A 24,192-nucleotide genomic window follows, 5' to 3' on the forward strand; every position below is an offset into this window, starting at 1 on the left:
AGACTGGACAGACAAACAACCAATATGCAAAAGACAACAATCTGAGCAGATACAAAAGAAATAATAATAATAATAATAATAAATACACAATAAATATGGAGAACATGAGATGAAGAGTCCTTGAAGGTGAGTCCATAGGTTGTGGGAACAGTTCAGTGATGGAGTAAGTGAAGTTGTGTGAAGTTATCCCCTTCGGTTCAAAAGCCTGATGGCTGGTGGGTAATAAGTATTCCTGAACCTGGTGGTGTGAGTGCCGAGGCTCCTATGCCTTCTTCCTGATGGCAGCAGTGAGAAGGGAGCATGACTTGGATGTTTGGAATCCTTGATGAAGGATGCTGATTTCCTGCAACACTGCTCAGCATAGATGTGCTTCGTGGTGGGGAGAGCTTTACCCGTGTTGGACTGGGCCGTATCCACTACTTCTTGTAGGAGCACCAGAAAAATCTGGTCAGGCCAGACAGCATTTATAGAAAAGAATACAGTTGACATTTTGGGCCAAGACCCTTCATCAGGACATTTTAGAGGATTTTCTTTTCAAGGCCCATGTTTCCATAGCAGGTCCACTGCATATCTCCACCACACATCTTTTGAAGTGTGTCAAAGTTTTGGATGTCAAGCCAAATGTTCACAAACTTCTAAGGAAGTAGAGGTGCTGCTGTGCTTCCTTTGTAATTGCACTTTCATGCTGGGCCCAGGACAGATCCTCTGAAATAACAGAAATTTAAAGTTGCTGACCCTCTCCAAATTCAAATGCAGTTGAATTTGTGTATTCATCAGCAAACATACCCACTTTTTTTTTAAATTGGAACTCACCATTTTACTACGTTAAGTTACCACCGGCTGCTCAGTAACGCCTTAGCTCCTCAGACGTTCACCACCACTGACTATAAACAACTCCACTCACCGTGGCTGCTTAACTCCGCTCTCAAACATACCCACTTCTGACATTTTGATGGAAGGAAGATCAGAGCTTCAGATGGTGAAGGTAGTTGGCATAAGGATTTTGCCCTCAAAACTTCCTTAGCAAAGTTCTGGGGCAGTGAGATACTCCCCAAGTTAAAACATGTTCTCAGATATTAGTGAAAAAGATCTGGAGGGATACTCAAGCTGGGTGTGACCTTGCTGTGTGGAGTATTAACCAATCTGCATGTGCTTTCCCGAGCAAACTGCCCTCTACACTATCCTATACCCAAGAAACCCTTCTAAACCTACAATCTGCTACATCTAACAAAATCAACAACACCCTGGCGAAGCTACTGACCCAGCTGGAGATCACCGCACCAGAATAGCTTCTTAAACTCCTGACCGCACCTGGACCCAACCAGCGAGGCCTGGTCCAGGGCCCACCACGTTCCCAGAGACTCACGGTCTGCTACCATGCCGGAGCGCTTGGAAACGCGGCCCATTCCGACCAGCACCTCTCCAGAGCAGACGACCATACAGAAGTGATGATGGAGACCTCAAGGTACCCCAGACACTTCCCCGGAGCGACCACCGTAAAGCCCCATTGGTGGACATCCACAGCTGCCGGAAGTGAGGCCTCCGCCACCGACCTCAGAAATCGAGCCCGAGGCTCAGCTGGAGTGGAGGCCTCCACAACCATGACTCAAGTCACGGACTTGTTTCAGCCAGGAGCCCGGCCCTCCGGGATTAAGTGTCGGCTTCAGGGCCCGACCCAATCGACAGCTCGGGCCCCCGGCAGCTGGAAATGGCAGCGGAGCCTCCCCCATCACTCGGCCCGATCCGGAGCTCCCGACGACACGATCCGCCGTTCGATCCTGCGGGACACGTCCACCAACCTCAAAGAACTGACAACAACACACCGCATCGATGGAAACCTGGAGAGATGCACTATTTGCCGAGGAGGCATGGGAAGAGCTGGGCTGCTGGTCAGACTGAAGCTGAAGGGCTTCAGGGCCCCTAATGCCCACCATCCTACTAGCGATGTGCAAGCCATAGAGAACAAGGTGGATGATCTTAAAGGGAGACTCACCTACTGCAGGGAGATACAGAACTGCTGTGTATTCTGTTTCACCGAGACCTGGCTCTCCCCTGCCACCCCCAACTGTGCCATCTGACTGGAGGGATTTTCGATCCATCGGGCAAGATAAGGGGAGGTGGTGTCTGCCTCCTGATCAACACTGCGTGGTGCTCTGACACAGTGGCACTGACAAGCTCCTGCAGCCTGGACCTGGAACACCTGTCGGTGAAGTGTCGTCCCTACTGTCTGCTACGGGAATTCACCTGGGTCATACTGACAGCGGTCTACATTCCCCCCCAGGTGGATGTGGAGTGTGCTCTGAACATACTGTATGCCAACATCAGTGAACTTGAGACCAGGTATCCGGAGGATTTGCTCATTATAGCTGGGGACTTTAACCAGGCCAAAATTATACCAACATGTCTCCTGCCCCACTAGAGGCCCGAATATACTTGACCTCTGCTACACAGCAGTCAAGGATGCCTACCGTTCCGTCCCACGATCTCACTTCGGAAAATCGGACCATCAGGCTGTACTCCTCCTCCCAACTTACAAACAGAAACTGAAGCGGGAGATCACGGTGTCAAAGGCAGTGTCGTATTGGACGGAGGAAACAGATGAGGTCCTCCTTGACTGCTTTGAATGGGTGGACTGGTTAGTATTCAAGGACTCAGCAGCTAACCTCGATGAGTATGCCTCAGCTGTCACGGACTTTATTTGGAAATGTTTGGAGGACTGTGTGTCTCGCAAGACGATCCAGGTATTCCCTAACCAGAAAACTTGGATGAATTATGAGGTCAAGCCCCTTTTGTAGACAATAGACAATAGGTGCAGGAGTAGACCATTCGGTCCTTTGAGCCAGCACCACCATTCACTGTAATCGTAGCTGATCATCCACAATCAGTATCCAGTTCCTGCCTTATCCCCATAACCTTTGGTTCCGCTATCTTTAAGAGCTCTATCCATCTCTTTCTTGAAAGCATCCAGAGACTTGGCCTCCACAGCCTTCTGGGGCAGAGCATTCCATGTATCCACCACTCTCTGGGTGAAAAAGTTTTTCCTCAACTCCGTTCTAAATGGCCTACACCTTATTCTTAAACTGTGGCCTCTGGTTCTGGACTCACCTATCAGCGGGAACATGCTTCCTGTCTCCAGCATGTCCAATCCCTTAATAATCTTATATGTTACAATAAGATCCCCTCTCAGCCTTCTAAATTCCAGAGTATACAAGCCTAGTCACTCCAATCTTTCGGCATATGACAGTCCCGCCGTCCCGGGAATTAACCTTGTGAACCTACGCTGCACTCCCTCAATAACAAGAATGTCCTTCCTCAAATTTGGAGACCGAAACTGCACACAGTACTCCAGGTGTGGTCTCACCAGGGCCCTGTACAGCTGCAGAAGGAGCTCTTTGCTCTTATACTGAATTCCCCTTGTTATGAAGGCCAGCATGCCATTAGCTTTCTTCACTGCCTGCTGTACTTGCATGCTTGCTTTCATTGACTGATGTACAAGAACACCTAGATCACGTTGTACTTCCCCTTTTCCTAACGACTCCATTTAAAGGAGCCAAGGCTTTTGAAGGCTAGAGCTGTGGCTTTTAGGTCTGGGGATACCAGTCGCTACACAGAATCCAGGCGTGAACTCCGGAAAGCCATTAAGGGTGCCAAGAGGCAATAGCGATCCAAGTTGGAAGCCCAGGCTAACCAGAGGGATGCCGGTAGACTATGGCAGGGTCTAAATGAGATCATTGGGTGCAAAGAAAAGGCTGGGAATATCAATAACTGTGGTGCTTCTCTTCCTGACGAACATAACGTATTCTACACAAGATTCAAACAGAAGAGGAGCGTCTCACTCCCTCCGGATGAACGGGACCTGGTGGCATCGAGATTCATTGTCACCGAGGAGGATGTCAGAAGGGCCTTCTTGAAGATAAATCCAAGGAAGGCGACGGGCCCAGATAGCGTCCCGGAACGGGTTCTCCAGGCCTGTGCAAGCGAGCTAGCTGGAGTGTTTGCTGACATCTTCAACTGCTCCTTGCTTCAGTCTAAGATCCCCTCGTGTTTTAAGAAGGCAACGATAATCCCGGTGCCAAAGAAGAGCAAGGTGGCATGCCTGAATGATTATCGACCTGTGGCTCTGACATCAATTGCTATGAAGTGCTTCGAAATATTGGTTATGGCACGCATCAACCACAGCCTACCGGTCAAACTCGACGCTTTGCAATTCGCCTACCGGAGCAACAGGTCAATGGCAGATGCCATCTCTCTGGCCCTACATTCCTCCTTAGAACACCTGGAGAATAAAGACACATATGTAAGGCTCCTTTCCATTGACTACAGCTCTGCCTGTAATACCATCATTCCAAATAAACTGATTCCTAAGCTCCGGAACCTGGGCCTTAGCACTCAGATCTGCAGCTGGATCTTCAACTTCCTCACAGACAGGACCCAGGCTGTAAAAATAGGGGACAAGCTCTCCTTACAATTACTCTGAGCACTGGTGCCCCACAAGGCTGTGTACTCAGCCCCCTGCTGTACTCACTGTACACCCATGATTGTGTAGCAAAGTTTCCATGAAATTCAATATACAAGTTTGCTGATGACACAACAATTGTAGGCCATATCTCGGGTAATGATGAGTTTGAGTACAGAGAGGAAATTAAGAACCTGGTGGCATGGTGCGAAGACAATAACCTACCCCTCAACGTCAGCAAGACGAAGGAATTGGTTGTTGACTTCAGAAGGAGTAGCGGACCACACGACCCAATTTAGATCTGTGGTGCGCAAGTGGAACAGGTCAAAAGCTTTAAGTTCCTCGGGGTCAATATCAAATGACCTGACTTGGTCCAACCAAGCAGAGTCCACTGCCAAGGAGGCCCACCAGTGCCTTTACTTCCTGAGAAAGCTCAAGAAATTTGGCCTGTCCCCTAAAACCCTTACTAATTTTTATATATGCACCATAGAAAGCATTCTTCTAGGGTGCATCACAACCTGGTATGGAAGTTGTCCTGTCCAAGACCGGAAGAAGCTGCTGAAGATCGTGAGCACTGTGCAGCACATCACACAAACCAATCTTCCGTCCTTGGACTCTACACCGCACACTGTCGGACCAGTGCTGCCAGGATAATCAAGGACACGACCCACCCAGCCAACACACTTTTCGTCCCTCTTCCCTCCGGGAGAAGGCTCAGGAGCTTGAAGACTCATACGGCCAGATTTGGGAACAGCTTCTTTCCAACTGTGATAAGACTGCTGAACGGATCCTGACCCAGATCTGGGCCATACCCTCCAAATATCTGGACTTGCCTCAGTTTTTTTGCACTACCTTACCTTTCATTTTCTATTTTCTATTTATGATTTATAATTTAAATTTTTAATATTTACTGTCGACTTGTACTCCAGGGAACGAGAAGCGCAGAATCAAATATCGCTGTGATGATTGTACATTCTAGTATCAATTGTTTGGTGACAATAAAGTATATCAGGTAGTTAGTCCAATTATTTCCATGTTACAGTTTTGTAGGAATTTGATGTAGCTCAATTCATTGGTAGGTCTTTCTTGGATGATCACCTGGATCAAACTCAGCAACGATTGCCATCTTTAAAGAGCATGAGTTCAAGCATGAAATCAAATGCCTGTGAAAGTATATCCTGGACACTAAATCTACTCTTTGTTGTTGGTTAAAATTCTCTATAATAAACTGATAAGACATTGTTGCAACATAACTCAAAATAATTCACGGTAATGAATTGCATTTGGCTGCCATTTTGCATTAGTTTTGCATCTAGTTCATTGGGAAAGAATGCCTGTTATGGTCCAAATGGCTGATCGTGGCCCTTTGTTTAAACTTGAAAAGTCACTCGACTAATAATTATCACTGCCTTGTTCATCGATTTCACTACACATCTGAGCTTTTCTAAAATGCGTCTCCTTGTCAGTGAAAACTTGTGACAAAACTGTTATCTTTATCTAAATAAAAACTTAAACAGTGCATTAATATTTACTTCACTAGTTTAAGTTTATTCCAAGTAATTTTCAGATGTATGTGGTTTTCACAATTTCACTTGATATGTGTGAAATCTTGAAATGCATTGAAGTGTTATTTGTGTCTGCAAAGCCGTAAAACTGTAATTAATTAAAGTTTAGTTCTGCTTCAGATCTTCTGCAGTTCTTATTCTGGGACCTTGATTAGCATTGTGGCTAGTGTTATAATGCAATGGTGAGGAGATGGAATATTCTGTGCCACTGGCAATTTTAAGTTAATATGGTTAGCTTTTTTCATGTTTTGCAGGGATCCCCCAAACCGATTGCTGTGGAGCCTTGCTCAGGAAACAAAGCAGCAGTTCTGACCGTTTTTATAAGTCTTCCTCGAGGTCCAACTGGCACTCCGCCCCCTGGCCAAACAGGTGAGGCGGCTCTCTTGGTTTAGTGTTGGAGGTCCATTGAAAGACTAACAAATGCTTTCTCTTGCTTGTGTTTACTGTGTGCATCGGGCTGTGCGGACTCTCTTCCCTTGTCTCAAATAAGTTCAACTGGTGCTGGAAGTCCATTGAAAGAGAAACAAATGTTTTCGCATGCCTGTGTTTACTGTGTGCATTACTAGGCTGTGAGGACTCTACAAAGCAGCAGTTTTAATCCTTCTCCCTTGTTTCAAATAAGTTCATCTGGTGTTGGAAGCCCATCGAAAGGTTGCGAATTTTTTTCTCAAAATATGTCTATTGAATGAAGTTAGATAATATACATATATAAACTTAAGAACTGGAAATAATTGGTATTCTATGCAGTGCAAAGTCACAAACACATAGTGAAGGTACAATTATACACATTCTACAGAGCAATCTCAGTGATCCACTGACTTCCCAAGTTCCACAGTGTGAGATGAAGGTGCTTCTCACAGTTCCTCCACTGAGACCTTTGCTGCACCTGGAAATAAGGATGATGACTGTTAGAATATATCACCCTGCTCTTCTAGTGACAATTTTGATATCAGATCTAATGTAACGTGAGCATTTTGTCAACTAACATGCATCTTATATCCAATCTCTTTCCAGTACATCTTAAATAATTAATTATAATCTGTAGGGAATGCAGGTTTCAAGCACAGATAGCCTGTCTTATTTATTCTTTGTCACTTGTTTTGGAAAGATGTGTTGCAAAACAACGTATTTCTTTGTACTACTTAACTCTTGGTATTGTTCAAACACAACGTTTAAACATAATACTGTGGTAAAGTATATTTGTCTGATATTGTCCATATTTGGCAATGTGCCAGTAACAGCAGTTAGAAATATTAATTATCTGAAGTGTTCAACTTTGTACACAAGTGCCTGGGAAGGCCAGGTTTAAAAAGATTCAAAGTATAGTTCGATTTATCACTGTATTGATACTGCATTATCATATAAGTAGCTGCATTGATTTTCACAATTAATAACTACCTTGTACTGGAACTTTAAATCCTGTCCACTGGGTAGGTGAGATGTTGAAAGCCCTACTCCTGAATGCAGTATAGTTAATAGCTATGCTGTACACTGCATTTAATCTCAACTCCCCAGTTTATGCTCATATTTGCCTTGAACATTATTAGATTGAGAGACACAGAAACAAAGCAGCCATTTACTTGTATCCTCGAGGGCTCCATGAACAGATTAGCCCCACCTATTTGACTTAAGTCATGCCACAGCTACTTACTTAGAGTGCACATGTTAGCATTATGGCAACGTTACTGGAATTTCACCCGCAACCCGAGATACCCACAATGACAGTGGTGGAGATTTCAACTAATTGAATAAATTTGTTATTAAAAAAAAAAGTTGATGCTCATAACAGTAGTGATAGAATTGCAGTGTTGCAATTTGGAGAAAGTCATCTGGTACACTAATCTAACCCAGATAGCTCTCCATTTTCTTTCATCCATGTGCCAATATAAGAGTCTCTTAAATATCCCAAATGTATTTACTCAACCACCGCCTCCAGCAGTGTTTTCCATGCACTTACCACTTGTATTAGCCATTGCTGCCCTGCTTCTCATGATCTTATGTACCTCTATCAAGTCACCTCTCATCCTCTTTCACTCTAAAGAGTGAAAGCCCAAACTCACACAACCTTTCCTCATTAGATATGCACTCTAATCCAGCCTGCATCCTGGTAAATTTCCTTTGCACCCTTCCAATGCTTCTACATCCTTCCCATAATGAGGTGACCAGAACTGAGCACACTGCTCCAAATGTGGTCTAACTGGGGTTTTATAGAACTGCAGCAATACCTTGCAGTTCTTGAACTCAGTCCCCCATCTAATGAAGGCAAAAAATGAAATATGCCTTCTTAACCACCCTATAAACTTGTGCGGCGACTTTTGAGGGATCTATGGACATGAACTTCAAGATCCCTCTGTTCCTCCATGATGTCAAGAATACTGTCATTAAGACTGCACGCTGCCATCATGTTCAACCTTTTCAAAATGCTTCAGCTCACAATTTTCCAGATTGAACTCTATCTGCCACTTAGCCCAGCTCTGCATCCTGTCAATATCCTGTTATATCTTCCAACAACCTACTACACCATCCATAACACCTCCAGCCTTTGTGTCATATGCAAACCCAACCTACTCCTCATTTAAATCATTTACAGAAATCACAAAGAGCAGGGCTTCCAGATCCCTTCAGCATCCCACTAGTCAATGATCTTCCCTCCAGGCTCGACAAGAAGCTCAGGGACCTCGGTCTTCACCGTGCATTGTGCAGCTGGATCCTGGACTTCCTGTCAGATCACCAGCAGGTGATAAGAGTGGGCTCCCTCACCTCTCCTCCTCTGACCCTCAACAAAGGTGCCCCTCTGGGCTGTGTACTAAGCCCCCTGCTTTACTTTCTGTATACTCATGACTGTGTGGCCACCCACAGCTCCAAACTGCTAATTAAATTTGCTGACGTTATTACATTGATTGGGCTAATTTCAAATAATAACAAGGCAGCCTACAGAGTGGAAGTAATCACCCTGACACAGTGGTGTCAAGAAAACAACCTCTCCCTCAATGTCGCAAAAACAAAGGAGTTCATTGTGGATTACAGGAGCAATTGAGATAGATTAGACCCTATTGACATCAATGGATCTGGGGTTGAGAGGGTGAGCAACTTTAACTTCCTTGGCATAAACATCACCAAGAATCTTACATGGTCTGTACATACCAACTGTGTGGTGAAAAAGACAGTGCCTCTTTCACCTCAGACAGTTAAAGTAGTTTGGTATGGGCCCCCAAATCCTAAGAACTTTCTACAGGGGCACAACTGAGAGCATCCTGTCTGACTGCATCACTGCCTGGTATGGGAACTGTACTTCCCTTAATCGCAGGACCCTAAAGAGAATGGTGCGGACAGCACAGCGCATCTGTAGATGTGAATTTCCCACTAAGACAGTTGTGTAAGAAGGGCCTGAAGGGTCATTGGGGACCTGAGTTACCTCAATCACAAACTGTTCCAGCTGCTACCATCTGGGATACAGTACCACAGCATAAAAGCTAGGACCAACAGGCTCTGGGCCAGCTTCTTCCACCAGGCCATCAGACTGATTAACTCACACTGACACAATTGTATTTCTATGTTATATTGTTGGACATACTATTTATTATAAATTACTATAAATTGCACATTACACATTTAGATGGAGACATAACGCAAAGATTTTTACTTCTCATGTATATGAAGGATGTAAGTAATGAAGTCAATTCAATTCATTTACTACATTCTCTGCCTTCCGTGGGTAAGCACATTCTGAATCCAGGCAGCCAAGATTTCTTAATGCCATAGAAACAGAGAAACATAGAAAACCTACAGCACAATACAGGCCCTTTGGCCCACAATGCTGTGCCGAACATGTTCTTAGAATTTAGCTAGGGTTACCCATAGCCCTCTATTTTTCTAAGCTCCATGTACCTATCCAGCAGTCTCTTAAAAGACCCTATCGTATCCGCCTCCACCATCATCGCTGGCAGCCCATTTCACATACTCACCACTCTCTGCATAAAAAACTTACCCCTGACATCTCCTCTATACCTTCTCCCAGGCACCTTAAACCTGTGCCCTCTCATGTTAGCCATTTCAGCCCTGAGAAAAAGCCTCTGACTATCGACACGATCAATGCCTCTCATCATCTTATACACCTGTCAGGTCACCTCTCATCCTCCGCTTCTCCAAGAAGAAAAGGCCAAATTCAATCAACCTATTCTCATAAGGCATGCTCCCCAATCCAGGCAACATCCTTCTAAATCATGCATCCTGAATTTCCGAAAGAACATCCCATGGCCAACCTTGTTGAATACCTTGCTAAATTCATGTATACCATATCCACCGCTCTACCTTCATCAATTTGTTTTGTCACTTCCTCAAAAATGTCAAATTAGGCTCATAATGCATGACCATAAGATCATAAGATATAGGAGCAGAATTAGGTCTTTAGGCTGAATGAGTCTACTTGCTCATTTCATCATGATGAAATGTCGTGGTGGAGGGAGTACATTCAGATTGGAGGATTGTGACTAGTGGTGTCCCACAAGGATCTATTCTGGGACCTATACTTTTCGTGATTTTTATTTACGACCTGGATGTGGGGGTAGAAGGGTGGGTTGGCAAGTTTGCAGACGACACAAGGGTTGGTGGTGGTGTGGATAGTGTAGAGGATTGTCGAAGATTGCAGAGAGACATTGATAGGATGCAGAAGTGGGTTGAGAAGTGGCAGATGGAGTTCAACCCAGAGAAGTGTGAGGTGGTACACTTTGGAAGGACAAACTCCAAGGCAGAGTACAAAGTAAATGGCAGGATACTTGGTAGTGTGGAGGAGCAGAGGGATCTGGGGGTACATGTCCACAGATCCCTGAAAGTTGCCTCACAGGTGGATAGGGTAGTTAAGAAAGCTTATGGCGTGTTAGCTTTCATAAGTCAAGGGATAGAGTCTAAGAGTCGCGATGTAATGGTGCAGCTCTATAAAACTCCAGTTAGGCCACACTTGGAGTACTGTGTCCAGTTCTGGTCACCTCACTATAGGAAGGATGTGGAAGCATTGGAAAGGGTACAGAGGAGATTTACCAGGATGCTGCCTGGTTTAGAAAGTATGCATTATGATCAGAGATCAAGGGAGCTAGGGCTTTACTTTTTGGAGAGAAGGAGGATGAGAGGAGACATGATAGAGGTGTACAAGATAATAAGAGGAAAAGATAGAGTGGATAGCCAGCGCCTCTTCCTCAGGGCACCACTGCTCAATACAAGAGGACATGGCTTTAAGGTAAGGGGTGGGAAGTTCAAGGGGGATATTAGAGGAAGGTTTTTTTACTCAGAGAGTGGTTGGTGCGTGGAATGCACTGCCTGAGTCAGTGGTGGAGGCAGATACACTAGTGAAGTTTAAGAGACTACCGGACAGGTATATGGAGGAATTTAAGGTGCGGGGTTATATGGGAGGCAGGGTTTGAGGGTCAGCACAACATTATGGGCCGAAGGGCCTTTAATGTGCTGTACTATTCTATGTTCTATGTTCGATGACTGATTTATTATCCTTCTCAATCCTATTCTCCTGCCTTCTCCCTGTAATATTTGATGCCCTTATTGATTAAGTACCTATCAACCTCTATGACTTGGCCTCTATGACTGTCAGTGGCACTGAATTCCATAAATTCTCCCAAGATTGACCTTGCCCCTCACACAACCATACTGATTATCCCTGATCAAATTATGTTTCTCCAAATGCTTGTGACTCCTGTCTGTAGGAATCCTCCCCAATAGTTTGTTCGCCACTGATGAGACTGACTGATCTGTAATTCCCAGGATTATTGTATTACCTCTCTTCAGCAAAGGAATAACATTTGTAATCCTGCAATCTTCTGGTACTACTCCTGTGGCCAGTGAGAACACAAATACCCTTGCCAATTGTGCAGCAATCCCTTCCCTGGCACAGGCAGCATCACGATTTGCACTGTTCAGCTCCTTCATTTTCTCTGCCAATAGGCAACTTGCTAATGGGATAGAGCTGCAGGATGTTACGTTCTTAATGTCCTGCAGGCTCCTGCAACTGTAATAATACATTTAATAAAGTCAATAACCCCTTTGGTTGACACCATACAAGCTGCTGTGTCTGAGCAAGCCACCATCTTACCAGAAGACCTCTCGTGACCTCCTCTGACTCCTGGCACATTTCCTCTTATACCCCTGATTAGTCCCTCCTGCACTCCAGTCATCCTCCTGTTCTTAATGTAAGTGTTGAATGCTTTGGGGCCTAATCATATCTAAAATGCCATGCACATTCTACCTAATTAATCTCCACATTTCCTAAAGAATATGTTCCCAATTTATGCTCCCAAATTCTTGTGTAATAGCACCATAAATAGCCCTCCCCCAGTTGAATACTTTCCGTTACCATCTGCTCCTGTCCTTGTCCAAGGCTATACTACAGTTCAGGAACTTGTGGTCGCTGTCTCCAAAATGCTCACCTACTAAGAGATTTAGCACCTGACCAGGTTTGTTGCCTAGTACCAAATCCAGTATGGCCTCTCCTCTTGTTGAATTGTCCACATATTGTGAACAACAATCCTACCTGTACACAAATTCTGACTATTTAAACCACTTTGCCCTAAAGATGTGCCTATCAATATTAGGGAAATTGAAGTCACCCATGATAAAGACCCATTATTTTAACACCTTTCCAAAATCTACCTACTAATCTGCTTCTCAGTAATCCTGGTTGCTATGGGGACACCTCTAGAATACTCCAAGACAGTGATTGCTCCCTTCCTGTTCTTGACTTCCACTCATTGACCCCAGCAGACCAGAGGTTCACAACCTTCACTCCATGGATCCCTCAGTGAATAGTAGGGGTCCATGGCATAAAAAAGTTGTGAATCCCTGCAGCAGATAGTCCCTCTCTTCTCGGATGGCAGCCCCCTCTGCTATTTGATTGCTAAATGGACATTGCACTCTTGAACACTACCTCACTTTTTAAATTTATATTATTTGTTTTTGCACGATTTTTAATCTATTCAATATACATATACTATAATTGATTTCCTTATTTCTTTATTATTTTTTCTGTAGTATGTATTCCATTGAACTGCTGCTGCTAAGTTAACAAATTGCATGACACATGCCGGTGATAATAAATCCGATTCTTATTCTTCTGATTTTGTAGCTGTGATACTATCCCTGATTAGCAGTGCTACTCTCCCACCCCTTTTACCTCCCTTCGTGTCCCTTTTGAAATATAAACCTGGAAGATCTAGCAGTCATCCCTGCCCTTGTGGCAGTCAAGTCTCTGTAATGGCCAAAATGTCACAGCTCCAACTACCGATCCATGCTTTAAGTTCATCACCCTTGTTCCTGACACTTTTCACATTAAAGTAGATGCATTTCAATCCAACCAACTACTGCATCCGTGCCTTATCTACTGCCTATTCTTCCTCACAATCTGTCTACACATTGCATCTACCTTTACACCAACTTCCCCATCATCTGGACCTCTGCTATCCCCAGCAGGTCTAGCAAACCTGCCTAGAGGACAGAGGTACCTCTTGAGTTCAGGTGTAACCCATCCCTTTTCTACAGGTTATACCTTCCTCGAAAGAAATCCCAATGATCCACAAATCAGAAATCACCTCCAGCACCAACTCCTCAGTCAGACCCACATTAATCTACTATGTCATCATATTCTTACCCTCCCTAATGCATGCCTGAGGTTGCTACCCTTAAGGCCCTGCACTTTAGCTTCCTTTCTAGCTCCGTATAGAACATTATCCCTTTTCCTAGTATGTCATTAGTACCAATATGTACCATAAACTCTGGCTGCTCCCCTCCCCCGTAAGTATGCTGTGGACTCGATCTAAAACATCTCTGTTCCTCGCACCTGGGACGCAACTTCCCCTCCAGGAGTCACTTTCACTTCCATACAATCTCTTATCTAGGCCTTTATCACCACTGCTCTCCTCTTCTCCCCTGAGCCACAAAGCCAAACTCAGTACCAGAGACCTGGTCAATGCGGCTTTCCCTGTTGGGTTGTCCCTGTCAACCATATGCAAAGCAGTATATTTGTTATTGAGGGGAATGGTCACAGGATTACTCCACACTGTTACCTTTCCCCTTCTCTCACCTGACAGTCACCCAGCTACCTCCTTCAGCGTGACTGCCTCCCTGTAGATCCTACCTATCAATTCCTCATTCTTCTCAATCATCCATAGGTCATCCAGCTCCAGTTCCGTTCCCAAATGTGATCTGAAAGGAGCTGCAGCCAGATGAATTTCATGAAGGTGTAGTCATTAGGGAATTTGGTGGTCTTTCTGCCTTCCCACATCCTGTAAGTGGACTACATTAATGCCCTGGGTTCCATTCTCTCTGTTTTACCTGTGCAATAACAAAGGAAGAAAGAGCAACCTAACTGAAATTCACCTTTGTCTCTGCCTTTTCTTGCCGAAGCCGTTTGAGCCGAAGTCTCAATTCCCCATTCTAATCGTCCTCTTCAACAATGGCTGCTCTTGCAATGGTGGCTCCATTTAAACTTCTTTTTATTGGCTTAAGTGAAACTTAAGCATAATGAGACTTGCCCATTCAGTGGCCCCTGCTCTCACTGTCAATCCCCCAAAGTGAAACTCACATGCAACGAGACTTTCACTTTTCAATGTTTTCACATTTTTGGCTCCAGATCCACAAGTGCATTCAGATAGTAGACTTGTGTGCTGACTTCCTCTTATTCTGCTGATATACAAGTAACAAATCCTCTCTCTATTGCCTTCCCACTCCTAGCTGTCTGAATTTCAAGAAGCCCTTTACAGCTAAAATAAAATAGAAGTGGTACTTCCTGGTTACTGGGCCTGGGGTGAGATGATTGATCCATATTACTTAAGTAGTGAGTTTCATAATCCATCATACTTGGTGATTTCATGACTAAGTCCACTCAATATTATTTTTATAAGATGAACATTAAATTGTAATTCATTCCAAAATCCCCTTATTGATGAAAAATTACTGTATAATTACCATCTTCCTGTGTATGCACTGGAAAACACAGCTACAGTTTCACTCCTGTACAACATCTTTCCTTCTAGTTATATCTGTCTGTATACCTCAAATCAAAAATACACTACAATGGAGCAGAAATCCTACATGCTTAACATCGGTGAAAAAAAAAAATCAGTGATTAGGAGTAATGGTAAAACTACAGTCACAAGTGTGCAGGATGTCTGACACCAAGTTGTAGACTAGGTAGAGGCATAGTCAAATGTAGAGAGCCTAGCATTACTGTCTGGAGTTCCTTTATGCTAAATGGAAAGTTGCAGTCTTAATATGCAGAATTAAGCAGCTAATTTTTAAGTGGGAATTCTTATGATAAACAAAAAGCAAAATACAATTTGATACAGAGGCTACAAATATGCTTCTATCACATAGTAAGCTACAATTTTTGTTTATTCATTATGTTGATTGTCACTTGATTGATAGGATTCTTACATCTGTCAGAATGTTCCAGTTCAAATCGGGCTTCCAGAAATTGGAGTACAAGAATCTAGATAGATGCAACAGTGCAGATCTTAATGGGAGCCACATTGACAGAAATATTGCTTTTCCGAAGAGAATAAACTGAATTTACCTCCTACTCTTTTAAGTGCCTCTTCATGCACCTTGAGCTGAAATTTCTTTTGTATTGCTTTAAAGATTTCCATTTTGGCCAGGTACTGTCTACCCTTACATCGAAATGAATATATAAATGAAATTATCTGGTCAATATTATATTATTCTTATGACATCCTGCTATGCTCTATTTTGCTCTATTTTCTGCATTACAGAAGCTACCATTTTGTAGAAATAACATATTTCAAAGTTCAAACTAAATTCATTTTCAAATTATATGTTTGTCACCATATACAACCCTGAGATTAATTTTCTTGCAGACATACTCAGTGAATCCATAATAGAATAATAACCATAATAGACCAAATGATAGACCACAACTTGGGGAATCAACCAGAGTGCAAAAGACAACAAACTATGCAAATACAAAAAGAAATAATAATTAATAAATAATAAATATTGAAAATATGAGATGAAGATTCCTTGAAAGTTAGTCCATAGGTTGTGAGAACGTTTCAGTGGTGGGGCGAGCAAAGTTAAGTGAAGTTATCCCCTTTGGTTCAAAACCCTGATGGTTGACAGGTAGTAACTGTTTCTGAACCTAGTGAATTGAGTCCTGATGCTCCTGTACCTTCTTCCTGATGGCAGCAACGAGAAGAGAGCTGACCTGGTATCATATGGAGTGGGTGGACCCAAATGCAAGACACAGACACTGAAATACAAAGAATAGGACTAGATAGTCAAGAAAGCAAGGGGAGTGGGGAAGAAAGGATGCTGGACATGACACAGGCCCTGGACGAGACAAGGATACAGGACTTGACTAGGATAGTGGAACCAGGACATGGAACTTGGAACTAGGAGCCTGGGCTTGGACTCCAAGTCAGAGACTGGGCAAGGACCCAGAACCTGGGAATTGACTCGGGCTCAGACTCCAGAACTAGGCGAGGGCAAGACGTGGCTACAGGATGAGGAGAGGCAACAGGACTGACGAGAGACTCCTGGACAAGACAAGGGAACCCCAGCACCGGGCTGGGCAAGGTACTCCTGGGCTGGGTGAGACACATGGACAAGATGAGAACACAAAGCCATGGCTTGGACAGGACAAGGTTCTTGGATCATGGCTAGGACTAGATGAGATACCGAAGCCTTGACTAGGTCGAGGGAGAGACAGGAACGCAGAGCCTTGGTCTAGGGAGAGACAGGAACATGGAAAACAGAGCCGGGACCCCTCCTTGGAAACAGGACGTAGAGCCGGGACTCATACACAGAACACAGAACCAGGACCCATCCTTGGGTACAGGACGTAGGGCCGGGACTCATCACGCAAACGAGACAGTTCACAACACAAGGTAGCGGCAGATGGCCTGACCTACCTAGCGAAGGCGTGGACACAGACGGTTCTCAACATTAGGTAGCGGCAAACGGCCAGACCTACCTAACAAAGGCATGGATACAGATGGTTCCCAACACAGTTAGTGGCAAAAAGCCAGGCCTACCTAGCGAAGGTGAGGATACAAAGACAGATCCCAACACTAGGTAGCGGCAAACGGCCAGACCTACCTAGCGAAGGCATGGACGCAGAGATAGTTCAAAACAATGATAGACAGTTCCCTATCTTGCTCCGGCGATTGAACTTGACAGCAGTGCAGGCGGGGATTACAGATGAGGCAAGGCTTCAGACGAGGCAACAGAAGGAAGGGAAGGGATTCAGACAAGGGATATGGACAGGAACAACCCAGCAACCAGAGGCAGCTTCTTCTTTTTCTTCATTTTTGTTTTATGGCGGTTGACAACCAGTTTTTCAGTGCATTACCACCACCTGCTAGACTTGTGGTGTTCCAACGAAATATGTCCTGGAGTTCTCTACTTTAGACAATCCAGTTCAGCCTGCATTTCTCTATTAGCGTCACTCTGTAGTTGCAATTCCTCGTGAATGCTTAATGCGCTCATTAGATAATGCCGCAAACTGCTATTCTTCCCTAATTTTGTCATGTTTTCGTGTAGTTGCATTACAGGTGTCCCCCGCTTTTCAAACATTCGCTTTACGAAACCTCACTGTTACGAAAGACCTACATTAGTTACCTGTTTTCGCTAACAGAAGGTGTTTTCACTGTTACAAAGAAAGGCAGCGCGCGGAAAAAAAATCAGCGCACGACAAAAGGCAGCACGCGCCCAGAGCAGCCGCTCTCCCCGGATTCAGAACTGCATTCTCGCTGGCATTGCTTAAACACGTGCCTGTAAGCAGCCGTTTGCAGGATGAGTTCTAAGGTATTGGAAAAGCCTAAAAGAGCTCGTAAGGGTGTTGCACTTAGCGTAAAACTAGACATAATTAAGCGTTTTGATTGTGGTGAACGAAGTAAGGACAAAGTGAGTTTGGCTTGTGGAAGTTGACGAAGATGATGTTGAAGAGGTTATGGCATCCCATGACCAAGAACTGATAGATGAAAAGCTGATGCTATTGGAAGAGGAAAAGATAACAGTTGAAACCGAATGAGTAATGATAAAGTACGACTTTAATTTTGAGAGGGTACGTCGCTTTTGGGCATATTTGCAAGATGGTTTGAGTCCTTACAAAGAACTGTATGATAGAAAAATGCGCGAGGCTCAGCAGTCAAGCAAGCCTTCCACATTAGCCACAGCAGACAACAAACCTCGACCTTCGACATCAAGGCAGGCAGAGATAGGAGAAGATGATCTGCCTGCCCTGATGGACGATGAGATGACACCCCAGTATCCCACCACCCTAACCCCTAGGCTGCGGACAGATACTGATTCGTGGAGAATACAGCGGTAGCCGGGAGGCACACAGCACATCTTTAAGAAAAAAGCTGAAATAAACATGCTAATTAATTAGGTGCCGCCCAGCACGTAATTGTCAGCCCAGATCAGAGGTGATTGCCTATTCCGCATTGATTGCAGAGATATGTTGGAAATGGAAGCAACGTTTTCAGTGCTTCCGTGGCTATCTCAGGATATTTAGCCTTGACTTTGATCCGGAATGTCGGCAGAGATGTCATGTCAAACACACTTTTCAGCCTGCCGTCATTTGCAAGCTCGAGGAGTTGATCTCCTTCCCGCGCTGACATGGATGACACACGAGTAATGACCTCGCGTGCGTTATGGCTCAACAGTGGGCGTGACAAGGAATGCGGAAAGGTGCAGCTGACTCATATTGCCAAATCATATTATTTCCTTACAGCCCAGTAGCGCATGCTTTGCAGCCTGGCAGTTGGGGACCACTGGTATATATATTCTAACCACATAACACATATACCCTAAGTAAACATTAGTCAGCAATCTCTCTTTATCAAAGTTAATCATTACCAATAAACTATCACTTTTTCCCATTTCCTGTAACTTTCAAACATTTGGCCTCAATTTTTGCTCCTTTTATGTTCTGTTTAATCTCATCCATAGTAACTTTTGTTGGTATCCCCAAAATAACTCTAGTCCACTTTCTATTGTTGGGTATTGAGCATTGTACTTCTTTGCCATCTATTTTACTTAATCTTATCACTATCCCAACAAATCACTAATAGCCATCCATTTCATAAAATCTTTGCTCTTTTAATCTCACCTATAATTTTGTTGAGCATTTTCATCAAACAAATCAGGTTCCAATCACCAAAAGACACTCCATCTTCACTTAGTTTTATAATTGCTTTAATCTCATCTTCTTTCCATTGTTTTGCTGTCCTGTTTTGATCATCCACTAACTCCTCAGAGTTTGATATCCCATACCTCTGCTTTCTTTTCTTCCTCTTTCCATTCCATTTCTCTTTTCCCACCAACCTCCATCTCTAATTCATTTCCACACTCACCAAAAACTTCCTTCAACAGCTTGGCTCTTCCCTTGATGTTCTCTCTCTCCACCATCTTCCAGTCAGCCATCTCAACCCACTGCTCACCCACTCACCCGCTCACCCACTCACCACCACAACCAGAGGCTCAACCCTGAAGCTATTTATGAAGCCAGCACAAACGAGAATCAGCTGCCTCAATAGAAACTGGGGAAAACCGGAAAACCTGAAATAAGGAACATGGACTGGACCGTGAACTGGAATGCAGATTTCACGGACTGGACCATGACACCTGGATGGTGGGGTCACTGACCCTGTGACAATGCTTTGTGTAGATGTGCTCAAAAGTGGGGAGGACTTTACCTGTGATGTACTGGGCCATATCCATTACTTTTTTCAGGATTTTTTCCTTGCAAACACAACCATGTTTCTTTGATAATTTCCCTGGACCTAAAAATATTAATATTAATTATCTGGATTGTAATCTCTTAAAATAAATATTCCAGGCTTCCACTATGCTTTGAAATATGTGCTTTAATTTTTTTTAACTATATGTTTGCTTCTGTAATTGTTTTTTTTTTACTTTTCTTTCTTTAAATGTTTAAAACTTTTAAAATGTGATGTTTGGTTCTACTATTTGCTGCTTAATAGGGAAGCAAAAAGGGGAGTAGGTCATGCAGGATCATTTGGGGCAGGAAGACCTGGTCGGAACAAGGACCTTCCTCTTGCTGAGAACAGTGGCCGAATGATTGTATTTACTGACGACTTGGAAGAAAACCACCACAACCATCTGGAACTTTTTGATAAAAAATTGAAAACTGGATATATTGCTGGATATATTTTTGAGGGTATTTAAGTCTAATTATTGGATCACTTAGAGTCCTGCTTTATGCTTCAGAGCCTAATGTTAGACGGATTTTTTTCAGACAATCTATAGTTTAGCATTTGCCATTGCTAACATCCAATAATTTTTAAAATTCCAGATTATCATATTTCACATCTATAATGGGGGGATTTGACTATGATCCTTGGGTCTAGTCTCTGGGTTGCTTATTCAATAATTTTACTGCTATGCTGTCAAAGTATCCATAAGGAACCTTCTCTGGTTTGAACAGTAGAATGTTAGTGGCTACTTCATCACCACAGCCCCTTCTGCTTCTGTCAAGGGATCTGGTTCCTGCCAGGAGAACCACGGATAAAATCTCACACATTTTGAATATCATCTTTTATTGCTTAAAAGCCTGGGATGCATTTCTAACTTCCAATTCTCTTTCTATTTCAGAAAAAGAAAACCCCAGGGTAAGGTTTTAACCTATCACTGTGACAAACCAAAAATAGACTAAATCTCTGTTTCCTTATAATGGCATGTATTCTACAATGTAGCAGTGCAGAGCTCTATTTTGTGTAGAAAACATTGCCTAATCTTGGTTTGCTAGCTCTGCATTCAGGGGGATTGAATTACTGACACTGTGAAAAGATACTTGCCAGGGAATTAATAATGCATAACAAAAAGATGAATTGAAATGAGTCTTAATACGGCTTTGCTTTCCAAGAAGAATTTTTTGCAATGTGTTGATTTCTTCTTGACTTACAGAATGTATATTTGTAAGTAGGTTGGCCTATAATAAAGATCCTAAAATAACAAGGAGCTGTGGTTATTCTGCTATACCTTCAAATCATTTTATTGAATACTATATATTGTTTGATTTAGCAACCAGCCATTTGTTACTTTGACATTTTAACATCAAATAATAATTTATACAGTTTATTGAAGCAATCAGTCAATAGGAAGATCAATATTTGGCAAAGCCACATTCATCTGCATATAATTTACTGAATTCCACATAGCATTTCATAAAACAATTCAATTAGATTGACTTTCTTTATAAAGCATCTGTGATGAGTGAAGTAACATTACATTTCAGGTCAATGTTTGTGGGAAAAATTTAAAGATGTAACAGCTTTGGGGGATGTGGGACAGGGATGGTGGGGGAGGTGTAGGGAAGAACAAAAGGGAAAGTCTATGACAGGTTGGAAAGCCTCAGAGATTAAATGACAGAAGAAGATACAAGCCCGCTACAGCATGTTGCACTACCTTCCAGCTTCATCTGTTGGTACCGCAGCAATTAGCACAACACTTTACTGCACCAGCGATCAGCGTTCGATTCCCAGCACTGTCCAGAAGGAGTCTGTACATTCTCCACATGACTCTGTGGGTTTCTCAGGGTGCTCTGATTTCCTCCCACATTCTAAAGGTGTATGGTTAGGATTAGGATTAATGTGTTGTGGGCATGGTATGTTGGTGATGGAATCATAGTAACATTTCCGGGCTGCCCTCTACTCAATCCTTGAACTGTGTTGTTTGTTGATGTATAATGATGCATTTCAATATCCATGTGACAAATAAAGCTAGTCTTTATCTTTATCTTTAATCATTCCTGCCTGCACTCTGTCACAGATGTAATTTTTTGCTCTTTTCTTCCCTCCCCATTGTCTCTGACTTCCTGCAATTTGAAAACTTGTAACATCTAGAGCAAAATCTGATGAAATATAACAAGAGCATAAGATATCGGAAGAGAATTAGGCCATTTGGCCCACTTGAGTTTACTCTGCCATTTCATCATGGCTGATCCAATCTTCCTCTCAGCTCCAATCTCCTGCCTTCTCCCCGTATCCTTCCATGCCCTGCCCAATCAAGAATCTATCAACCTCTGTCTTAAATATACATAAAGACGTGGACTCTACAGCTGCCTGTGGCAAATAATTCCACAGATTTACCACTCTCTAGCTAAAGAAATTGCTCCTCATCTCCGTTCTAAAAGGACACCCCTCTACTCTATGGCTGTGTCACCAAACGCTCTTCATCTGACAAGCCATTCAATCCTGGAATCATTTTTATGAATCTCCTTTGAACCCTTTCTAAGATACGGGGCTCAAAACAGCTCACAATACTCCAAGTGAGGCGTTACCAGTGCTTCATAAAGTCTCAACATTACATCCTTCCCAACCACACCTCTGTGAAACACCACTAGTCACCAGCAGCCAGCCAGAAAAGGCACCCCTTATTCCCGTTCTTTGCTTCCTGCCAATCAGCCACTGCTTTATCCATGCTGGAATCTTTCTCTAATACCATCGGCTCGTAGCTTGTTAAGCAGCTTCATGTGTGGCACCGTTTCAAAGGCCCTCTGAAAATCCAAGTACGGAACATCAACCAATTCTCCTTTGTCTGTCCAACTTGTTATTTCTTCAAAGAATTTGAATAGATTTGTCAGGCAAGATTTTCCCTTGAGAAAACAATGCGGTCTATGGCCTATTTTATCATGTGCCTCCAGGTACCCTGAGGCCTCATCCTTAATAATCGACTCCAACGTCTTCCCAGCCACTGAGGTCTAACTAACTGGCCTATAGTTTCCTTTCTTTTGCCTCTCTCCCTTCTTGAAGAGTGGAGTGACATTTGCAATTTTCCATTCTTCCAGAACCATTCCAGAATCTAGTGATTCTTGAAAGATCATTACTAATACCTCTAAAATCTCTTCAACCATCTCTTTCAGAGCTCTGGGGTGTGTACCATCTGGTCCAGGTGACTTATCCACCTTCAGACTTTTCAGTTTCCCAAGAACCTTCTTTCTAGTTATGGTAACCCCACATACTTCATGTTCACAAACTTCCACCATAGTGCCAGTGTCTTCCACAGTGAAGGCTGATGCAAAGCACTTATTCAGTTTGTCTGCTATTTCGTTGTCCCCCATTATTACCTCTGTCCAGCATTGTTTTCCAGTGGTCCAATATCCATTCTCGCCTCTCTTTTACACTTTATGTATCTGAAGAAACTTTTGGCATTATCTTTAATATTGTTGGCTAGCGTACTTTCATATTCCAACTTTACCTGCTTAATGACTATTTAGTTGCCTTCTGTTAGTTTTGAAAAGCATCCCAAGCCCCTAATGTCCCACTAATTTTTGCTTTATTATGTGCCCTCTCTTTGGCTTTTATGTTGGCTTTGACTTCTCTTGTCAGCCACGGTTGTGTCATCTTTCTTTTAGAATACTTCTTCCTCTTGGGATAAGGATAATCCAAAGAGCTTTTACAGGTATATTAAGAGCAAAAGGATTGTAAGGGATAAAATTGGTCCTCTTGAAGATCAGAGTGGTCGGCTATGTGCGGAACCAAAGGAAATGGGGGAGATCTTAAATAGTTTTTTTGCGTCTGTGTTTACTAAGGAAACTGGCATGAAGTCTATGGAATTAAGGGAAACAAGTAGTGAGATCATGGAAACTGTACAGATCGAAAAGGAGGAGGTCCTTGCTGGCTTGAGGAAAATTAAAGTGGATAAATCCCCGGGACCTGACAGGGTGTTCCCTTGGACCTTGAATTGCAGGGGCCCTGGCTGAAATATTTAAAATGTCACTGTCTACAGCTGAGGTGCCGGAGGATTGGAGAGTGGCTCATGTTGTTCCGTTGTTTAAAAGAGGATCGAAAAGTAATCCAGGAAATTATAGGCCAGTAAGTTTAACGTCGGTAGTAGGTAAGTTATTGGAGGGAGTACTAAGAGACAGAATCTACAAGCATTTGGATAGACTGGGACTTTTTAGGGAGAGTCAACATGGCTTTGTGCGTGGTAGGTCATGTTTGACCAATCTATTGGAGTTTTTCGAGGAGGTTACCAGGAAAGTGGATGAAGGGAAGGCAGTGGATATTGTTTACATGGACTTCAGTAAGGCCTTTGACAAGGTCCCGCATGGGAGGTTAGTTAGGAAAATTCAGTCGCTAGGTATACATGGAGAGGTGGTAAATTGGATTAGACATTGGCTCGATGGAA

At 43.3% G+C, this 24,192-nt stretch overlaps 1 protein-coding gene across 6 annotated transcripts in view; it reads left to right on the top strand.

The window, feature by feature from the left end:
* Nucleotides 1–24,192, top strand: part of atrnl1b (attractin-like 1b) — a 1,086,143-nt gene that overhangs the window by 935,532 nt on the left and 126,419 nt on the right. For 4 of the 6 annotated variants that reach the window (XM_063072023.1, XM_063072026.1, XM_063072028.1 and 1 more), the window contains one exon: nucleotides 6,276–6,390. In XM_063072023.1, coding sequence (XP_062928093.1) covers nucleotides 6,276–6,390 — 115 coding nt within the window. Of the gene's footprint in view, nucleotides 1–6,275; nucleotides 6,391–20,024; nucleotides 20,613–20,655; nucleotides 20,673–24,192 lie in introns of those variants that run through there. The other 2 variants (XM_063072024.1, XM_063072025.1) reach the window with 2 other exon arrangements.

The sequence above is a fragment of the Mobula hypostoma genome, chromosome 19, assembly GCF_963921235.1.
Source record: "Mobula hypostoma chromosome 19, sMobHyp1.1, whole genome shotgun sequence".
Classification (NCBI taxonomy): Eukaryota; Metazoa; Chordata; class Chondrichthyes; order Myliobatiformes; family Myliobatidae; genus Mobula; species Mobula hypostoma.